Below are 19,023 nucleotides of genomic sequence, written 5' to 3' on the forward strand. Positions count from 1 at the left end.
ATGTATGAAAACGAGTGTAGGATGTTTATCTAGTAAGAATGAAGGAGCGGGTGCTCAACCAAGGCCATATGAGCATATGTATGATGAAGGGAAAAGAGGAAAAACTAGCCTATGTAGAATTAGAAGCAGCCATTCTTGGGCTCAAATAATCTGGGAAGGAGGCAATGAGTTCTAATGTTGACGCGTAGAAGAGATGATAGTTCGCTAATGCATGGCCGTCCGTTGGTGGCTTGAAGGATCTTTATGAAGACTCATCAATCTGTGAATATTTAACCATTTCTTAACGGTCTGCCACATTAAGAGTTTTAGAGTGAAGTAGAGTTTTTGCGACGACGTGACAGCGGTAGGTAAATGTAAGCATAAGTTCGTGGTCGAACCAAAGTTCAGACGGGCAGGGCAAACCTTTGCCACCTATTATTTACTAGGTAGGTGATTAAGCAGTTTGCTTCACATACGAAGCTATCATGTGGTTGGTAGTAGAGTTCTACCATCCGAAGATAGGATTGAAGAACTTAATATGTCGAGCGTCATCACCACTACTTAGGTACTAAGTATGTTTGCTTCTACCTCGATACTGTGCATGGATAAAGTTGTCATCCGATGTATACTTGGCAAGCTGTTAAAAGGTAGTTGTGAGCGGAACACCAAGCGAAACGATAAAAAGGGGTATCTCGATATTGAAGACATCATCTAACTAGCGCCCTTAGCTAATCTCTGTCAAGCAAGGTACTATGCGATTACTATATTAGTAAAGTTCAATAGAGATGGGATGACAAAATTCAATATGCCACGTTGTTATTTCTTACTCACCTCTATCGCATCAAGGTTTCCAGAGTCAAGCCATAACCTTACTTCTGAACCACCGACGACCGAAAGGTATGCCAGACACACCATGAGCGCTGTGCGGAAACTACCTTATGTAGGAACATACTATCGTTGCGCAATCTGCGCCTCTAGAGCTGCGTTGCGCGACTCCAGATCCTCGCAGCGTTTGCGCATCTCTTCCATCTCCTCAGAGGCTTCGACGGAGAACTCATCGACGATCTTGACGAAGCGCCACAATCGCAAGATAACAATCAACGAGGCGATCTCCTCCGCCGTATTATTCTCGATCATATCGACGGCAAATCCAGCCACAACCACGAAGGCGTCGAATCGGTGAAACCAGCTCCGGAAGTACCTGCTAAAGAATCAGCAAACATTCAAATAAGCAGGTGAGTAGGTAATGGGTAAGCAGCCGGGAAACGCATCGGACCGAACGACGTAAGACACTCACCCCCAGCCATCGGCGAACACAGACAAGGCCAATTCCGCGAGGAAGATGCAACTCATGACCAACGAGAAGGTGGTCAAGGCATTTCTCGTGGGGGCCACCCATTCGTCGTTTTCGACACCGATCTCGCATGTGATAAGGGCGATGAAGATATCGCTTAAGATACCGGCGACGTCGAGGATGATGAGGACGAGGAGGATCCAGTGTTTTGTGCGGGAGTTGGTGAAGCGAGATGTTGCCGTTTGGACTCGGTGGTATCCGGACTTCCAGCTCTCCACGAATGTCTGGTGCTCATCCTCATCTTCGTAGTGAGGACCACTTGCGTCTTGACCTGATTAACGTGTTGGCTTGTGAGGGCGGTTTCTTTGAACAATATAACTCCGACTTCTTTTCATATTCGTCTCGTTCATTTGAGATTTTACGGATATCCGGTTTGGTGGCTTATAGACCAAGCCTCTTACATCATCGCCATCCTAGATAGGGGTAGACTCACCGAGTAGGGGGGTGTCGCTACTCATATTCTTCAATATTTTCGTAAAATTTAAATCTCTTTATAATGGAAAATAAAGAATAGAATGAATAGGCACCTAGCTATGATGAGGTGTAATCCAGAAATTCAGAAATCAAGTTGTAGATCGCAGGTCTAGCTGGCTGAGCAATATCATCGACCGGGTATACCCCGGCAATTATATTCCGACAGCCCCTACGATGAATATCCCGCTATATAATATTATTGAGTACGACGAACAATATCAACGAATTACAGACAATAATCTGTTGTTTGGCTAGGTAGTTGTTACACCTGTAGTAACAATCGAGATATCAGCCTCATCAAGGCCCATAATAGTGCCCGATGGCTTCCTCACCAAAACCAAGCCGGACAAATCCCGGTTACTCGCAAGATATACGAAGCAGCAAAGACTCGCGTTGTGTGAATCGTATGTTTAAATGCACCCCGGTATCTTATGTACATCATTATGCCCGACAAAAGAGAGAAAGCGTAATCTACCGCCGAGTCGCCCGGGGACATCGGTCCCTCTCTATCCCCGGACCCCTTCCCCTTCCCTTTACCATTTTTCCTCACCACCCCCATCGTCTTACCTCCTATACCACATCCGCGTGATCCTCGTGTTCCTCATCTTGCGCTGGAGCTGGAAGATACCGTACATAAGAGCCTCACTGGTAGGCGGGCATCCGGGGACGTAGACGTCGACGGGGACGATGCGGTCGCAGCCGCGGACGACGCTGTAGCTGTAGTGGTAGTAGCCGCCGCCGTTGGCGCAGCTGCCCATGCTGATCACCCACCGCGGCTCCGGCATCTGGTCGTACACCTGCCGCAGCGCCGGCGCCATCTTGTTCGTCAGCGTGCCCGCTACGATCATCACGTCCGACTGCCGCGGCGACGCGCGGAAGATGATCCCGAGTCTGTCTTGGTCGTAGCGTGGTGTCGATAGGTGCATCATCTCGACGGCGCAGCAGGCGAGCCCGAATGTCATTGGCCATAGCGACGACTGCCGCGCCCAGTTGGCCATTTGGTCGAGGGTTGTCCTGGGGATGGTATGTTAGATTATGCGTGTTGAATATTTGTATACATATATATTCATGAATATTTATATGTGTAGATAGGTACTAGGGGCGAGTATGACGTACAAGGCATATTGCATGACGCCCTTCTTGGGTACTTCGCTGAGGAGCGGTACTTCTTTGCGCTCGCGGTGCGCGAGACCGGTGGAGGTGTGAGGCGTCACCGACGTGGCATCCTTCTTAGGGGTGGTCGAGATGGCGGCGACGGATTGGAAAGGGACGAGGGTACGGGTTGTCGGCTTGACTGGAGATGAGAGTTAGCATGATTATTTACATATTTACATATATTTCTATATATATATATCCATCCAGGTAGGTAAATATGTAGATATCTATACAGGGGTGAAGCTATCGGGGAAGAGGAGAACAAACCTCTCAAAGCCAAGGTGGCTGCTCTTCTCGAGGAAGACAGCATCGTTTCGAGGGTCAATTGATGATATCCGCGATCGTTTGATATGTTGAGGAATTTGTAGGTTGAGTGGAGAGGTTCTTTGGATTCGGAAGATGCGATCTAGGTTCGTCGAAGGTCGATGATATCAATCGATCGGGTGCATCTACGCGGACGGACTGACGGGATTGAGGGCGGAGGGCGGATTCTCGTTAAACCTCGACCTACTTTTTTTGCCGCTTCGCTAATCAAGAAATGCCTCTACCCGACTGGTCAAGCCTGTGCGGTAGGTGGATTATCCGTTCCGGGGATGCCCCACTACGAAATAATGACCTCAGTGCGGGCAGCTGCCGCCAATTGAACGATTGCTTTATCAAATATTCACTTTAGTAATCTTCATCTTACAATTCGATATCCATTATACAAAATACAGCATTAAAGAATTACCTCTTTCACTTCAATACAACGGAATATAATGCTAAAATTACAATTCTAAAGAGGGTATCTAAAGATGTTCATTGTCTCATGGATATACATAGCTCGCTTGCTATTTACCTCTTAAACCATTCCTATGCATCATTTGTTATTTTACCTACCTAGTACCCTTGTAAGGAGTAAATATGTCAACCTCGTCGAAGCTTCTCGTTATGTGACTAGACGGTCATATCATTTTTAATTGCTTCATCAATAAAAAGGCGGACCGGCAGGTAGGACGCCACAGCTTCTTTTCCCCGTCGAAATGCGCGTATGCCCAACCAAAAGCCAACCCGCTCAGATGCGCAGCATGTGCGGTGGACAAAAACGGCAATCCGAAAAAGAGCCCGAACGTATCAAGTGCGACCATAAAAGTCACCAAATCCTGGACAGCATAGGATCCCGGTAGAAACATGATGCCCACCTTCTCATTGAGGTTCATCGTAGCCCAAGCTCCTATCACTATGTATAAAGTTAGTGAGGATTGTAAACAGACGACTACTGCAAATGTAACTTACCAGCCATGATCACGCCGCTAGATTCCGCCGCCGGCGCGAAACGGTTGAATCGATACGTCCGCGTCGGTAGTATAGTCCCGACCTGGTGTCCCAGCGACGAGAGGATACCGGCCGAAAGGTAAAACGCCGTGAAGTGGTTGCCATTTCCTTGGAATAGATGGGATTTCGTGACTCTAGGAGCGAACTGTAGAAGCACGAACGTGTTAAGCGAAACGTGTAAGAGGCCGCTGTGGCCAAATATAGAGGTTAGGAGCGTATAATTAGGGCTGAACGCTGGTACGTGGGAGAGGTACGGCATCACGGAGCTGGGGGCAAGAAATTTGGCCCCGAAAAGGCTGACGTTGAGGGCTGAGAAGTAAATAGTCATTATCTCCGCGCCCGTGTATCCACTCTGTATAGCAGAGAGATGCCCAGTCGGAAACCACCTCTCCTTCCGCGGAAGGGGCAGATTGCGACGGAAGCCATCTCCACGCTTCTTGACGTATTCCAAATCATCGTACGACTTAATGACATCTTCCTTGTAATCCCCCCTTCGCTTGACAATCCGGGCCTCTCGATAGACGTTGTGTGTGGCGCAACCAATATAGATGGTAGCCGTAGCGGCAAGAGCCCATATCGTTGGTCTAAGGATCGGAACCTTAGGCAGCTCCGGAGAGTAAGACCCGAATGTGCGCCTAAGCGGGCCGGTCCGAATCGAACTGATCGAACTGCGACTTGCTGACAGCGAGACCCTTCTAAGCGAGAAGCGCAACATTTTCTTCCGAGGCCCTTATCGTTGCGCTGCCGATCAGATAGCTATTATATAGTCGCCATCAAAGAACAAGTCCGGCTTTGGGCTTTTGTAGTTATCTAGGTGATGCACATTTGGGAAGTGGAGGGGACCACGAGATTTGTGGTGAAGTTTGTTGTTTTCCCTTTCTTTTTTTCCTCGTGAGTGTTAAGCAAGCAAGGCAGGAAGGAAGGAAGGAAAAAAACTTCAAAAAGGAAGTTGATGTTTGTAGATGATTATATGCCAGCTGCGATCAGCTGATTAATTGCGTTTGCGCCACATTAATGATCTGCCACAAATTACAATGTAGGTAGGTACTTTTCCCTCTCACCAAAAAGAAAAAGTAAAAATAATCTACCTAGTACATAAAATACCTTTCTTCCTATTTATCATTGCCGGAACTCTTCTAACCTTTTCTTCTGCTTGCCCTCACCATCGAAATTTGAAGGGTCTAACCAAGCTTCCAGAGCTTGTTTAATACCGGGCCAATCGTCATCAATCATCGAAAACCAAGTAGTATCTCTATTGAGACCCCTAACGATCATGTGTTTTCTGAAGAGACCATCATACGTAAACCCAAGACGCAAAGCCGCTCTCCGACTTGGGGCATTGAGTTCATTGCACTTCCATTCGTATCTCCGATATCCCAAGTCCTCAAACACGTGTCTCGCCATCAGATACTACACTATAGATCAGTAACGACTTGAACTCGAGTTAATGTTACATAAATCTGTACCATGGCTTCGGTGGCAGCTGGCGTGCGCTGTAATTTCGGCAAGAATAATAAGCTGCCAACTTCGATACAGCGATGGCCGGGCTCAATTCGCAGGTAGCTAGTCATACCGACGACCTCGTTGTTCCCCTGATCATTCAATAGGATCGAGTAAAAGACGGGATCTTGACTAGTCTCCTTAGCTTTGAGATTAGCTCGGAATACAGCAATGTCATCGAACGGTCCGTCAAACAGGTAATCCCAGAGATACGCATTCTCCGGCCCTGAGATATGCGGATAGAGCTGATCTGCATGTTGCGCACTTGACACGCCGACCAGTGTAACGTGTCGACCAACTAATCTCGTCTCCCGGGACGGACGTTGAGCCGTGTTACCACCAACGGGTGGGCCAAGGGGGTTAGGGGTACGGCTTGTCATTATTTCTATTGCGTACTGGGTAGGTAGATATGGAACGAGATATCAAGTTGTCGGCATGACTTCTCGAGACTTAAGTTTGTAGAATTCCAAAATGTTGTTGGAGGGCGTAGGGGATATGCGACATATGAACCAACGTCGCCGAACTCGCTGTAGCCTGCATATTTCTTCGTCGTCATACTGTACCTACCCCCTTATCCGATTAAGCATTGGGGTTAGCATCGAAGCCGTGAATTTGTTGGACACCTTCAATACCACTATATAATGTTAGGTTATATTCTATATTATGAAGTCTCGAAATGACATCAGGTAGTGGTATAACTCCGTAATCAGCTTGATTCGCACCGTGTGGGGTATTTAAAATCTGGTCTAGGCAATCCGTGGGGGAATGAAGCTTTTATTTTCCTTCTGAACCTTTAAGAAGCAATCGTCTTTCACTACGGCGAGCACGTCAACTCGCTAATCATTTACCCCGGATTTAAAGGAGCCCCACGATGACCGGAGATCTATAATTAGGTAGGTGATTGAGGTCTACATAGATCTCTTTGATATCAATTTACAATCCCGTTTTCATCGCACTAACCCATTCACCTACGGCTTTCGAGATATAAATAGGGGCATCGTTATATCCATATTACTGAGAAGTAAAGATGAAGAAGTTACATGAATTAAAACCCGAATCCGACCAAGATGCCATCAGTATAGCATCACAAAGCGCACTTAGATGCCCAAAACGTCACTCTATAAAGTGCTCTCTTGCTCTAAGCGCAGTATGCGTTGCATGCTGCGTCATAGGTACATGAGCCCTGTCCGGTCGGTCCTCCGCACATAGAGTCGAAGATCATCGCGCCACTGTCAGCTTGGCATTTAACCTATACCAGATACCAGTTAATGAGTAAGTCATGTCTTAATGTTGAGAAGCGAAGACTATTATCGAACGTACCATGATTCCATCCGGAGTGCAACCCGTAGTGGCGTTGTTGCATGGGTAGTGAATCTCGCCAGTCCAGCATGCCGCCCTAGGTAGGACTGAAGCTGACGCGAAAGAGAGAGCGGCTGAAACGAGGACGAGAGTGTAATTCTTGAACATCATCTTGATAGATTTGAGAGTTCCTTTCTGTTTGTTCTAGGTAGGTAATGACAAATTGGGATGATGGTGTTTTTAAGCTGCCTCGAACTTGAAATATCAGGATTCGAAGCCAAGCCAGCTTATATAAATATCATCCCTTCTCTCCTGTGCGCAACGTGATAGTTTCATGGATAGGATATGGATGTTGCCGCACCACATACCGCATACCTAGGTAAGCATTCGGACTGACGATCATTTAATTTACCCGTCGCAAGAGGTTTCCTCATAGTGACACGAACCGTTATAATTCAGCCTGTGAGATGGATGACAGCTACCCAAAATGGCTGGTCGTATTAGTGGTCTAGCCCCCCGGTGCCCGTTCAAGGGTAAGATCAGCTGTTGTTACAGGGCTGTTCTGTAAGGTACCCTCAGCTGCATCGCCGCATAGCTTATGGCCTTCTAGAACTAATGGCATTTATGTGTTACATGGGAGGGATACGCGATGATTATCTCACTCTGTTCAAGACGTTTAGAATAGACACAGTGTACACTTTGACACTTTACTCTCAACTCATCCGATCTACAACGTGACATCAGCCAACTATTAGCTCAGATTCCTTGCAGGCGTGAGCTTTCGAAGCCATGTCGTTGGGATCAATCTTAAAATTCCCGAAGAGAATAAACGAATCCTTCTACGATTCCTTTAAGGCTATATCAGGTTACAATTGCCGATGGGTCTTTTACAGAACGTAGATATAGCTAAGAAGTTCTACTAAGAAGGAGCTCTCGTTTAGTCCTACACAAGCTGGTCTTCAGGGGTGCCTGTTGAAACACAGATATAAAGTAGCACGTGTCGCGTGAAAATCTCCTTACATTCGGTTTATTCAGCTATAGCCCGCCCTCGTAGGAAGATAACACGAAAGTCGGGCGTTAACACGAGTCCAATTGATAATTGGCTCGATTCCAAAAGTTTCCGTGGCATATATCCAAATATCAAGGAACTTATAATCTAGTGAGTTGAGGTTAAACCCATAGAGTCACCGTAGCCAACTTGTCATTCAGGCTCGGTTAGTGTACTGTCACGATAATGTGAAAAAGAGTCTAGGTCTTTGGTCCCTTTGATAATCTGACAAAGCAATGCACATCGAATTTTGAAGACATGGGGAGGTACCTATCAATGGTGGACAGATACAAAGCCACGGGGAGATGGGTTTGAGAACAATGGAATTGTATGAGACTTCATGACAATGTTCTGTTATTATTAAGGAACAATCAAAAGCACCCTTGGGAGAGCTAGTAATATAAATACCTATGCACCATCGCCTCTGTCATTTCTCAAGAAGCAAATCGCTGGATAACTGCTAGTTTAGCAATTGGTTAGATTTATCTTCACTCTACATATTCTCGACTTATCTTCAATATTCAAGACAACCCACTCGACAACATGGCGCCTCCGACTAGGGCTCGAGCTGGGAAGCGTGACGGTGGGAAGAATGCCAAGGAAGATATCGAGGGGCTAAGAAGACGGCAGAAGATAATGCGGCGATTGGAGAGACGAGAAAGATCACGATACTTACGTTCAAAGGTGGGCCTACCTCCCATCGATGAAGAGCCGGAGGGACCGGACGATGATGGGGCAGATGACCAGGCAGATGATCAGGCAGATGAGGTATGTCAGTTGACACAGGAGATCGAGAAGGAGACCAGGCTGTATGGTCAACAAGAAGCTCGGATGAGACGACGACGGGAGAATATCCGCAAGCAGTGGGAAACGCTGCGACAACTTCAACGCGAATCCAGGCAGCAAGGGCGATCTAGAGTTGCTCCGCCTTCGTCAATTACGGACAGCGAGGAGAGTTATATTTTCGAACCAACGCCGCCGTTCTCACCAAGTGCAGTCAGTACAGTCATGGACGACGGGAATAGAACTTCCACTTTTGCTTTCAAGTCGTCGCCTTTATCAGAGACGACCCGTTGGAAGAGAACCCGCACTCCAAGTCGCGTGCTGCCGCCTTTGCCTTCGGAGGCAAGTTCGGAGTCTAGGGACCGTAAGCGACGGGCTCGTCGTCGGCAGAGAGAACGGATGCCGGAAATTAAATCGAGGTCGAAGAAGACTATAACGCGACCCATGTGCAAGGCGGTCGAAGTGATTCAAGATTGCAAGGCGAGTAAGCAGGAGGCTGAGGTGTGCCAGCAGGGTAACGCGTGCCAACAGGTCATGACGTGCCAACAGGACATGACGTGCCAGCAGGGCAAGGCGTGCCAGCAGGGCAAGGCGTGCCAACAGGGCATGGCGTGCCCGTGCCAGCAAAGTATAGCGTGCCCGTGCCAGCAGGGTATGGTGTGCCAGCAGGGCATGGCGTGCCCGTGCCAGCAGGTTATGGCGTGCCCGTGCCAGCAGGGTATGGCGTGCCAGCAGGGCATGGCATGCCAGCAGGGCAAGGAGTGTGAGGTGGGTAAGGCGTGTGAGGTGGGCAAGGCATGCAAGGCGCCATCCGCAGCCCTCTCGGACTTTCAGCGCCGTATTCCAATATGTCTCCATCGGATCCCGTTCCTATCTAATGACGACCTTATCGAACTAGTCGGGCGTCTCTCAGGGGGGGACCGTATCCAGCTAGCGCTGATGATGCCACACCTCTTCCTGAACAACAACAGGGTCAACTTGATGAACCTCGACCCAGTCTTTCTACAACGATACGGCAACCCAGGCGAGACAGCGCGAGATGTTCCCCGCCAGCATGTCAATGCCTCCCTCCGAAGAATCGTGGATGATATCGTCGCGTTTGACACCGAGATTTATACAGAGGGCCTACGAGCCTCGCTTCCGATCGTTGTGGAGAGTGTGGCTACCCGCGATAATCTAGGTCCCGAAGACGTTGATTTGATCCGCCACCTTGCGTTACTGAGCGAGCCTATTTGCGCCGAACGGATCACCAGAATCGCTGGGCAGTCCATCATGGGCGGAACAATTGTGCTCGGAGCAGCCCTCGAAATGTTGGGCTACCGCACAGCATACAATCCAAACGATGGTCTAATTACGCCTCAACCCGATGAGCCGCAGAATGTGCATGGCGAGGATCTGCTCTTGCAACTCGCGGATCTCCAGCAGCCAAACGCGGAATGGACGCAAGTCCTGTTCACCGTGTCGCGAAGGAGCCGCTTCCGAAACGTCCCTGGTCGTCTTTTGTACGCCGCCGTCCGCGACAGACAAGGCCGAACTATCCGATGGCTGCTCCACTACAACTGCCGACGCTCTCTTCAGGCATTGTACGCGGCCATTATAGACAGAGACGGGGTGCTCCTCCGATTACTTCTCGAACTCGGCAACCCTCCACCGATCATAGAAAACATCCGGCCAGCCTTACCGTTCGGATTCCGAGCCGTTGGACAAGATGGAGGGCCAGATGGTGCACCAGACCAGTACCCGGTGACTCGACTTCAAGCTCAAAACTTGTTGGACCTGTGGGCGTACGAAAATATTCCTCTTCCAGAGGCCGCAGCTAGAATCGGCGACGACCGATTCGCTCAGCATGTGCAATGGCTCGTTGACCACCCGGTGAATGATGAGGAGGAGGATGAGGAATAATTGCAATGAGGCTCCCAAGGAGATAATGAGATTGCGAAGAGAATGCATCGGTAAAGTTGATGATACATCCGGATGAGTTTTCCCCTTTATGTCTGTCTGAGTTGCCATAAACCTTTGTCGCATTGTTTAAAAACTTGTTTACCTATGTTTACTGTTTCTACCGAAAAACATCTGTTTTAAAAGTTAGATGCACATAGAATATTCAAATATATATCTGAATCCATTTATTTTCTCCCGGTATTCGTGACTGTGCCCTGTGCCCTATGCTCTCATGATCAGCCTCTTACGTATGTGGTGCATATGAACGTCATAGATCTAAGACGCAGGAATAGGGGGTTTCCCTTACAAATAAACTCTGAAGCCGTCAGCTTCAATTCACCAAACTACCTATTCAGCCATTTCTAAAATAAGTCTATGTGAACTAAATTTCTATAATTATAACCGCCTTATACATTTTAGTACACCACCAAATTTTGAATACGCGAAGAGGCTTACATCCAATTACCGCCGGTCTCCACTAGCCCCATCACTCTGGACGCCACCATCCCCAACCTCCTCCGAATCCTTCACCTTGTCCGCAGGTCCCTTCCATCCAGTACCTGCTTGGATAACCAAGACAATCACGGACAGAACCACAGCAGCCTGGAAAAGAACCCTTATCGCGTCGACATATCCTTGCACCGCGACCTCATGTTCTCGGGGTCCAAGTCCACCATTGAACACGAGTGCCGGACTTCCGATTAGCTTCCGGACAAGCTCGCTATGGTCCCGGTCCGAGCCATCGATGCCGTCGAACCCTTTTTCTAGCGACTCGCGCAGAGTCCGAGCGAAAATGCCTCCACCAATAGCACTACCGAAGCTGCCGGCAAATCCTCTAAATGTGCCCAGCAAGCTGGTAGCTATGTAGTGTGTCTCAGGCGCGGTCAGGTGCAGAAGATGGGCTAGTGTGTAGTTCAGCGCGGCTCCGGTGAAGAGGCCGTTGAAGAACACTATGACGATATATACGGCGATCGGGACGTCAGGTGTTGATGCTAAAGACAGCATGAACAAACTCGCGGCGAAAAGGGTGAAAGATACAACGCAAGATAGCCAGAAACTCCCAGCACGGCGAATGTGTAGCCACTAAGATAGATATTAGTAGTCTGCTAGAGATAACCACGCTCCCCTTACTCGATACATGCGCAATATTAGAAGATATGGAATGACTTACACCGACAAGCAGTCCACCAGAGCCGAAACCGAGATTCGTCGGGATAAGAATACTACCGCTCGTAGCCGGTGCGAAACCACGCACTGCAAGGGCCGCGATAGGGGCATAAAACAGCACCGCCCACCGCGCAGCCATAAAGCCGAGTTGCGAAAGGCATATTAGTAAGGCGCCGCGGTTCTTAATGACGGAAATGGGAACGATAGGATCGGCGGCGACGTAGCACTCGATCAGGACGAATATGACGAGCGTTACCAACGAGATGAACAGTGGAATGGGTTGAATGTTGTTAGATAGTCCGAACAGGAAAAGAACAACGGTGCTGGTCTATCGATTGTTAGTAAGATGGGGAAGACTCCCTTTTTGGACTATTGACTTACCAAGAATAAGGCGCCGGGGTAATCAATCCGCTTCAATTTCGAGGCCAATGAGCCCTCTTTGGAGTGATGGCCCGAGGAGAAAGAAGCCGGGATACTGAAGTAGATCGCGAGCCCGGCGATCAAGCTTAGCGGGACTTGTGCCCAAAAGAGAGCTCTCTATGATACTATAAGTTGATACTCTAGGGCTATAAGGGGACAACAGGTATTCATACCCAGCCAGTGACAGAAATGAGCCCACCAAAGACGACAGCGCCTAACGAGACACCAGTGGTGAACCCGGCATTCCTAGACAAGGGCATCAGCACTACACATAACTCCCCATCGATGAAGTCTCCACTCACATCAACCCAACATAAAGCCCCCTGTCCCTCTTAGTCGTGAGCTCAAGAATAAGCACAATAGCCAAGGCCATCGCCGCACCACCACCCATTCCCGTCAACACCCTACCGAGGATGAAGACTGAGAAAGAGCGAGCCTGCGAGGTGACAAAGCAACCGACGGCGAACAAGGAGGACGCGACTAGCACCATGCTTCGGGGCGAGAAGATAGACGCCAGCTTGCCGACGAGCGGCGTTGACGAGGACATGGCCACGAGGAACGCCGTCGTGAACCACATCGCGTTCTCGTACGAGTCCAAGTCCGCGGCAATCGTCGACTGCGCCATCGTGATGCCCGACATATTGGTTGCTGCGCAGATGCATTAGCACATATATCCACCTATCTACAGCCAGCTAGACAGCGGGTAGCAGGCACCTACCTTGCAGAAATATCAAGAGGTAAACACTCAAGATAATAGCCACAGCGCGACCGCGACTGACCCTCTGATTCGGGGTATCCAAATCCGGAGAATCGCCATCCTCAGACGGATCAGACGAGACAGACGAGACGCTCCCCACGACGTCCGAACCGGACCCAGACCGCAGCAGCGGCGTCTCCTCCGTGGTGGAGTCGTTTATCGACGGGGCATCTTTCGAATCGCCGGACTCCTCTCTCGAACCATTTTTAAAAGGGGATCCTCCAGACGATTCGACTCGAGCGGATGTCATCGTGACTTCAGCGATACCGGTCCCCCGGTTCCGCGGTATTCACGTTACACAAATAATGTCTCTGAATACGGATTCGACTATTGGTGTATACCTCGGTACTTGGGTAGATATGAGGACTTGTTGCTTTTCTACCCTCCTCTATAGTCTAATAACATAAAAAAAGTTGCAAGGAACTAGAACTAAGATAGAATTGATAACTTGATTAAAAAGAAAGATTCAAACGATACGAATCGGGATGAAATGGAAGGAGACATCATCGACCTGGATTGGATTGGTAAGCTCGCAATAATAACCTAGAATAGTACAATCCCGATCTCTTTTATGCATAGCTCTTTTTAAATACAAATTCCTCGCCTTCCGAAAATTTAACCATCAAGATCGTTCGCCCCTTTTATGGGATTCTTACTGTTACATGCATAGATAATTAGAAATCCGATTAAGAGGATGTTCCATGTTCCACGATCCCCGTAATTTTTAATGGGGTTTACTGTACAACAATACACCGAGAATTCCGGTTTTCACTTTGGATTTATATTTTCATTCACATTCACTGAATGTCATAAATACTCAAAGATTGATGTTGTAAATTTATATTAATTTAACTATATATGGGTATCATATGGAAACGACCTTTGAATCAGATTCTCAACACCATATATATAAATAACAAGTTATATGTTAGGTTAATAATTGCGACCATCGTACTGCGATGACCTGACATCAGTAATTAGGGTTTATTCCGTGTATTTTCATTATGAACAGAACACGAAGATCCCCATTAACAGTGACTCGACTCCTGGCCCGACCACCATAATTTAAACTTGAGCGGTTTGGCCAAGTTGTATTGTACCTAGGGTACCAAGTGCCCCTAGTTTTGCAAACGTACCTCCTGGGTATCTAATTAATCGCTAGAATATGTGGGTATCAAACCGGATTTCAATCCCACTTTCAAAGCAGTCTGCTAACATCACGTTAGTATCAATATCAAGTTGAATGATTTCACGATGACCGCTCTTACCGTTTCAATAACAGAGCCTTCGAGTTATGCTTATCTTGCATGTTGATTCCAAGGAAATTCCTGGGTTTCAAGTGATTTAAAAACCAAGAGCTTTATGTAATCATCTGTGACCCATTGGAATTGAAGGTTTTGGTAATCGAAGCCGGGATGCGAGGGATAATATCATCATTGTAGGACCTGAGAGACTGAAGTATTTTCTTAATGGTGCATCTCACTCCGTGTCTTCGCTGACGACGACGATTCCGAGGAAAGCGTATCAACCTAAGCTGGTGATCGCATGGTTGGGTTTTATTCAAGAGGTGGATATTGACAGCTTTCTTTGTCTCAACCAGGGCTTCCACTACTTGCTTCGCGGTGCTCTGAAGTAGGCGGGTCCGATTCTTTTCGACCGGGGAGTGCGCTGCTACCTTTGCTCAATGCAATTGAGAGCCTCTTGAAAAACCCGGCCTTCTCGTCATCGGCTGCCAGGCCAGCTATCGATGCTCGACGCCGCGCTTCAAGTATGGTGTCAAGATCCATGTCCCGGTTTGCACGATCTTGTATTCTTGATTGGTTCTCGGCACCAAAACGAGTGTCAACTAAGGCTCGGGCATCTTTCTTCATGTCCAAGAAGAAGGGAAAGAATCCTGATAGAACAAAAAGCGCAGGAACCACGGCAAAGGCTGTTTGAACACTACCGCCTTGTTGAATCGCCGCATATATCACGAATGGCCAGAACGCCGGCCCAGAAGCACCCATGGTGATATATGCCGCCGCCCGTTTGGTGCGTTGGCCTTGACCGCGAAGTCCGAGGGCAAATATAAGAGGCCACAAGGGACCTTCAAAGAAATAAAAAAGGACTACCGGAATGACAACCAAGTTTGGGTTCTCTGGACGGAGGGTAACCACAGCGATACCAGAGAGAATACTAAGTCCGGTGGTAATGCCTAATATGGTACGTGGTTGTGGGACTTTTGGGTGCGTTGGAGATAAAAAGGCGAGGTATGCCGCCAGAAAACGCGAGAGAGCAAAAGAAGTATGGGAGATTAAAAGGTAATCCGGAATGGAAAGAGTAAGCCCTATCGGAGAGAGTAGCGATTCTATCGACTGGCCGTTGGCTGTATGCACAACGAGTTTCGGCGTAATGATTTTCTGAAAAAAGATGCTCATGCTTTCCTGGCCGGCAACCGTGGCCCATTGGGCTAAAACGGCCAATGCTAGAGTCCATGTTCGAAGTTGTAACCCGCCAAAACTTCGCTTTTTAGGGTCAACCGGAAGGTATCGCGTGGAGGTCTCCATCTCGGTGTCGGTGACCTCTGGTAATGGCATGTAATAGAAGAAAAGTGCCAGTGCCGCACACAGGAGTGTAATAGCTAAATATGTCCACTGGACGTCCAGTAGCGACCCTGGGTTTGTAATGGTAGAAGTATTCGTTTCAAGCTTAGTAAAGAAGACTCTCTCAGCTAGAAGTCCGCTTAAAACAGTTGCAACGGCCTGGATTCCCTGGGCTAGACAGAGTCTCATCTCGGCATAATCCATTGGACCGCAGAAGACGATAAACGGATTGGCCCCAGTCTCTATAATTGAAAGGCCAAATCCGACGACGAAGTTGCAGACCATGAAGCCGGCGAACGAAGCGAGGACAGCACTAGGCCAGAACATAATCGTCCCCACACCGTAGAAGCAGAGTCCCACTATGAATGTTGCCCTATAGCCACCAATATGATCTGGACCGTTGGTTTTCTTTCCAGACCTAGTGTGTTCGTCATGTCGTAGAATCCATTCTCCAACGAGCAACGGGCCGAGTAGATATCCTCCTCCGAAGTACATCGACGAAAGCCCTATAGTTTCGGCGGTCGACATGCCCGAAACGGTAGAGACGGCGTTATTGAGCTGATTTAACAGGCCATAGGAAAACCCCCATAGCAAAAATAGGATAATGACTATGGTACAATATTTGAATGAGTCGCGAACTGAGGTTCTGATCATGCTCTTGGGTCGACGCATGTTTACGAATCCGAAATAGACCGAGTTCTCCGTCATCGAGAAGGTTCCAGTGGCGCTCGTCAAAATAGTGGGCGATCTATTAAGTGGGTCGGGGGAATGAGTATTGAAGCCTATGTCCGGTGTAGTCATGAAATCGATCGAGGAGACCTGACTCTCCTGTCTACCTCCGAAATGCGTCGGGGCTGGTGGTGTAATATTGCCATCGGCGAAGATACCTGCAGTGGGTGGTCGGGCATTATTTGAGCTTACATTCCCATCCGTCGAGGAGCCTTTCTCATACGCTCGGGTTCCATTAGGGTCGACCAGCATGGCGGGTAAGATGCGGCGAATGAGTGGCTTTAGTGTCGGAATGCACGCACAAACTATGCCCACATTAACTTCGAGAGACGACCACATGAATGAGAGTGATGCGTTCCAGGCAAACTCAGGTGAATGTCCGATGATCGGCCCCTTCTCGCTCTCGATTTCTGTAGAGGTCATAGTAATAGCCTGCTCTAGATAGTAGATCCGAACGACATCGACGACAGTGACGAATATTCCCAAAGCAAACGTAAAGATCAAGATGATTTTCTGTCGTCGCGGTAACCTCATACTAGTAAGGACGGGTAATGGTAAAGCCAATATCGCGAGGTCTGTCAAAACATTGACGGGCGCCGAGCATAGGAATTGGGTTAGCAACGGAATGCAATACGCCGGCTCCGTAACCGTATCATATGCCGCGGCGACTGGACGGCACTGAAAGAGGTTTATAAAGGTTAGGACCACTCCCGCTAGGTTAACAATAGTTAGGACAGCCCATGAAGCTATCCGCATCACTCTTTGTGTATTTTTGGACAGGCGAAGGTAGAAGATTAGAACGGATGTCTTGGTGGCCATCAAGGCAGGGTTCTGCCGGGTAGTTAGATTTAACGTAGGATCTGATTTATCAAGTTAATTCAACTTACATATAAAATCGAGAAGGCATATTCGCAGTTACGCAGAGTAACCCAATCCTGGCTAGGTATATCTTTATCATGACGGCCAAGTCCCCTACCAGCAGCCATACCAATAGAGAAGGTAAGAGCAAAAGCGATGCACCAAGCAACTATAATGAAGTAGTCGTCCCATGTCACCCTTCGCACGATACGAGTCCGGCAGAATAACCTAGCAGCAACAATGACGCTGGTTAAGGCGAGGGTCCAGGAGGTTACAGCAATGATCGTAGGACCGCGGTTGGGGGAACTGCTTGCTGACATCTTCGATATAGTGATGTCGCGATACGACTAGAGACCTTATGCAAGGCCATTAGTACGTATCGACTCCTAAGAGGAGACGAGAAGACGGGTTTTGAGTATAGGTGAACCGTTTAGTATATCCGAACGAAGCGGCGATGGTTCTTCCTAAGTTATCATTCTATACGGAGGTGATATAATATGAACTTAAATTATACTGCGCTAGCTCGTAAACCGATGTGCAGCGTATATAAGAAGCACGGCAGGCGAGGCTGGCCGTAAGCTAACTCGAGGTCGAAACGGCGACGGTATAGGAGTAGGTAAGATGTTAATTTCAGTTTTCAGTTTCAGCTCTTTAGTTGTGAGGATTTCAGCCAAGCCCGAATAGGAGGTCGGTCAAATACATAGAAGAATGGAGAAAATGATCGACGAGATAGGATAACGATGAGGAGGCAAAAGGCAAAAGTGAAATTCGGTTGGAGCGGTGAGAGTGAGGAGAGAGCTGAGCTATTGTACATGTACTGAATAACGAGGCAGACAAGACCGCCTACCCCGCGACCGCCATAGGTAATGTGAATTTATTAGGGCCGAAACCGAGAAGGACGAGAGGGACGAGAGAAACGAGTGGGAGAAAGAGAGGCGACTGGAGAGATGAAAATGGAAAACCGGTGCACAAAGGCTGTTTGTGTGCCAAGTGCTTGGGTGCCGTAGATGCGTAAGATGCGCGTAGATGTATACGTGTATGTGCGATCGGGAGAGGAGTGTGAAAGGAACCAGCTAACGAGGAATCAGCTAACAGCTAACAGCTAACAGACCAGAAAAGCCGCAACTTTGGCCCTTCTCGGCTGGTACATTGTCGTTGATTGCTGCAAAATGGTCGCTATTGTTTCTCGGTAATGGATTATTTTTATTATTTTTGGTAGTAGTAATAGTATTATTAGGTTGTGCGAGTTTAGGTGGTGCTTATTAGTGGTTAGAGATTGAGGAGGACGAATGGATGCGGATTCGGATGCGAACGAATGCGAATGGAACTTGGAAATTGATGGCAGGCAGGAAACGGTAGACTAAAAGACTAAAAAGCTTGGAAAGTATAGCTACCTCTACCTAGCAGCAGACAATTCTTCTCATTTGCCGCTATTAGGTCTATCTTACTAGCAACTAATTAGAAATTGAAAAATCTCGTTAAGCTGGAGACAACCTGCGACTTCCTGCACAACCAGTTGTCCCTCGCTAAGTCAATACTATGGTGCAATTACCTCGCTAACCACCTCGCTAGCTTGGCTATTAAACGCTATTCATCCTCCCCATAGCTATTAACCTCGATTAACCTCGGGGTACAATGGGTACTATGGGTACTATGGATACCT

At 48.1% G+C, this 19,023-nt stretch overlaps 8 protein-coding genes across 8 annotated transcripts; 1 reads left to right on the forward strand and 7 right to left on the reverse strand.

The window, feature by feature from the left end:
- Positions 1 to 413: 413 nt before the first annotated feature.
- Positions 414 to 1,869, reverse strand: GGS22DRAFT_132905 (uncharacterized protein). Its single transcript, XM_047958513.1, has 4 exons — positions 1,767 to 1,869; positions 1,277 to 1,604; positions 811 to 1,180; positions 414 to 729 (listed from the first exon to the last, which is right to left on the reverse strand). The coding sequence occupies exons 1-3, from the start codon at positions 1,789 to 1,791 to the stop codon at positions 931 to 933; spliced, it is 603 nt and encodes a 200-aa protein (XP_047819541.1). The 5' UTR covers positions 1,792 to 1,869; the 3' UTR covers positions 414 to 729; positions 811 to 930.
- Positions 1,870 to 1,874: 5 nt separating this feature from the next.
- Positions 1,875 to 3,519, reverse strand: GGS22DRAFT_161681 (mitochondrial NADH-ubiquinone oxidoreductase 20 kd subunit). The gene is made up of 3 exons (XM_047961128.1): positions 3,230 to 3,519; positions 2,924 to 3,101; positions 1,875 to 2,821 (listed from the first exon to the last, which is right to left on the reverse strand). The coding sequence occupies exons 1-3, from the start codon at positions 3,270 to 3,272 to the stop codon at positions 2,371 to 2,373; spliced, it is 672 nt and encodes a 223-aa protein (XP_047819542.1). The 5' UTR covers positions 3,273 to 3,519; the 3' UTR covers positions 1,875 to 2,370.
- A 176-nt stretch (positions 3,520 to 3,695) lies between these two features.
- GGS22DRAFT_132931 (uncharacterized protein) lies at positions 3,696 to 5,223 on the reverse strand. The gene is made up of 2 exons (XM_047958514.1): positions 4,238 to 5,223; positions 3,696 to 4,181 (listed from the first exon to the last, which is right to left on the reverse strand). Exons 1-2 carry the CDS (start codon positions 4,989 to 4,991, stop codon positions 3,907 to 3,909), a joined length of 1,029 nt encoding a protein of 342 aa, XP_047819543.1. The 5' UTR covers positions 4,992 to 5,223; the 3' UTR covers positions 3,696 to 3,906.
- A 38-nt stretch (positions 5,224 to 5,261) lies between these two features.
- GGS22DRAFT_161684 (putative acetyltransferase, GNAT family) lies at positions 5,262 to 6,426 on the reverse strand. Its single transcript, XM_047961129.1, has 2 exons — positions 5,743 to 6,426; positions 5,262 to 5,686 (listed from the first exon to the last, which is right to left on the reverse strand). Exons 1-2 carry the CDS (start codon positions 6,154 to 6,156, stop codon positions 5,396 to 5,398), a joined length of 705 nt encoding a protein of 234 aa, XP_047819544.1. The 5' UTR covers positions 6,157 to 6,426; the 3' UTR covers positions 5,262 to 5,395.
- Positions 6,427 to 6,768: 342 nt separating this feature from the next.
- Positions 6,769 to 7,267, reverse strand: GGS22DRAFT_161685 (uncharacterized protein). Its single transcript, XM_047961130.1, has 2 exons — positions 7,097 to 7,267; positions 6,769 to 7,025 (listed from the first exon to the last, which is right to left on the reverse strand). Exons 1-2 carry the CDS (start codon positions 7,244 to 7,246, stop codon positions 6,915 to 6,917), a joined length of 261 nt encoding a protein of 86 aa, XP_047819545.1. The 5' UTR covers positions 7,247 to 7,267; the 3' UTR covers positions 6,769 to 6,914.
- A 1,268-nt stretch (positions 7,268 to 8,535) lies between these two features.
- On the forward strand, positions 8,536 to 11,120 carry GGS22DRAFT_199894 (uncharacterized protein). Its single transcript, XM_047966358.1, has one exon. It carries the CDS (start codon positions 8,667 to 8,669, stop codon positions 10,806 to 10,808), a length of 2,142 nt encoding a protein of 713 aa, XP_047819546.1. The 5' UTR covers positions 8,536 to 8,666; the 3' UTR covers positions 10,809 to 11,120.
- A 32-nt stretch (positions 11,121 to 11,152) lies between these two features.
- GGS22DRAFT_161690 (MFS general substrate transporter) lies at positions 11,153 to 13,691 on the reverse strand. The gene is made up of 7 exons (XM_047961131.1): positions 13,153 to 13,691; positions 12,737 to 13,082; positions 12,608 to 12,680; positions 12,396 to 12,551; positions 12,019 to 12,342; positions 11,304 to 11,930; positions 11,153 to 11,253 (listed from the first exon to the last, which is right to left on the reverse strand). The coding sequence occupies exons 1-6, from the start codon at positions 13,439 to 13,441 to the stop codon at positions 11,310 to 11,312; spliced, it is 1,809 nt and encodes a 602-aa protein (XP_047819547.1). The 5' UTR covers positions 13,442 to 13,691; the 3' UTR covers positions 11,153 to 11,253; positions 11,304 to 11,309.
- A 1,092-nt stretch (positions 13,692 to 14,783) lies between these two features.
- On the reverse strand, positions 14,784 to 17,680 carry GGS22DRAFT_187995 (MFS general substrate transporter; the record flags this gene model as incomplete). The annotated part of the gene is made up of 2 exons (XM_047964668.1): positions 14,784 to 17,333; positions 17,390 to 17,680. The coding sequence occupies 2 exons, from the start codon at positions 17,678 to 17,680 to the stop codon at positions 14,784 to 14,786; spliced, it is 2,841 nt and encodes a 946-aa protein (XP_047819548.1).
- Positions 17,681 to 19,023: the final 1,343 nt, after the last annotated feature.

Source organism: Annulohypoxylon maeteangense (genome assembly GCF_022496945.1).
Source record: "Annulohypoxylon maeteangense strain CBS 123835 unplaced genomic scaffold GGS22scaffold_7, whole genome shotgun sequence".
Lineage (NCBI taxonomy): Eukaryota > Fungi > Ascomycota > Sordariomycetes > Xylariales > Hypoxylaceae > Annulohypoxylon > Annulohypoxylon maeteangense.

Bases quoted from the DNA above. Each gene is read 5' to 3' on its own strand.
- GGS22DRAFT_161685 (XM_047961130.1), bottom strand. From the start codon at position 7,246: ATGATGTTCAAGAATTACACTCTCGTCCTCGTTTCAGCCGCTCTCTCT. The intron at 7,026-7,096 runs GTACGTTCGATA...TATCTGGTATAG, and splicing joins GCACTCCGGATGGAATCATG to GTTAAATGCCAAGCTGACAG.
- GGS22DRAFT_132931 (XM_047958514.1), bottom strand. From the start codon at position 4,991: ATGTTGCGCTTCTCGCTTAGAAGGGTCTCGCTGTCAGCAAGTCGCAGT. The intron at 4,182-4,237 runs GTAAGTTACATT...CTTTATACATAG, and splicing joins TAGCGGCGTGATCATGGCTG to TGATAGGAGCTTGGGCTACG.
- GGS22DRAFT_161681 (XM_047961128.1), bottom strand. From the start codon at position 3,272: ATGCTGTCTTCCTCGAGAAGAGCAGCCACCTTGGCTTTGAGAG. The intron at 3,102-3,229 runs GTTTGTTCTCCT...TCTCATCTCCAG, and splicing joins AGCCACCTTGGCTTTGAGAG to TCAAGCCGACAACCCGTACC. The intron at 2,822-2,923 runs GTACGTCATACT...TACCATCCCCAG, and splicing joins GGCGTCATGCAATATGCCTT to GACAACCCTCGACCAAATGG.
- GGS22DRAFT_199894 (XM_047966358.1), top strand. From the start codon at position 8,667: ATGGCGCCTCCGACTAGGGCTCGAGCTGGGAAGCGTGACGGTGGGAAG.
- GGS22DRAFT_161684 (XM_047961129.1), bottom strand. From the start codon at position 6,156: ATGACAAGCCGTACCCCTAACCCCCTTGGCCCACCCGTTGGTGGTAAC. The intron at 5,687-5,742 runs GTACAGATTTAT...TCTATAGTGTAG, and splicing joins CAGCTGCCACCGAAGCCATG to TATCTGATGGCGAGACACGT.
- GGS22DRAFT_161690 (XM_047961131.1), bottom strand. From the start codon at position 13,441: ATGACATCCGCTCGAGTCGAATCGTCTGGAGGATCCCCTTTTAAAAAT. The intron at 12,343-12,395 runs GTAAGTCAATAG...AACAATCGATAG, and splicing joins ACCCCGGCGCCTTATTCTTG to ACCAGCACCGTTGTTCTTTT. The intron at 11,931-12,018 runs GTAAGTCATTCC...TATCTATCTTAG, and splicing joins CTGGTGGACTGCTTGTCGGT to TGGCTACACATTCGCCGTGC.
- GGS22DRAFT_132905 (XM_047958513.1), bottom strand. From the start codon at position 1,791: ATGAGTAGCGACACCCCCCTACTCG. The intron at 1,605-1,766 runs GTGAGTCTACCC...CACGTTAATCAG, and splicing joins TAGCGACACCCCCCTACTCG to GTCAAGACGCAAGTGGTCCT. The intron at 1,181-1,276 runs GTGAGTGTCTTA...ATTCTTTAGCAG, and splicing joins GTGTTCGCCGATGGCTGGGG to GTACTTCCGGAGCTGGTTTC.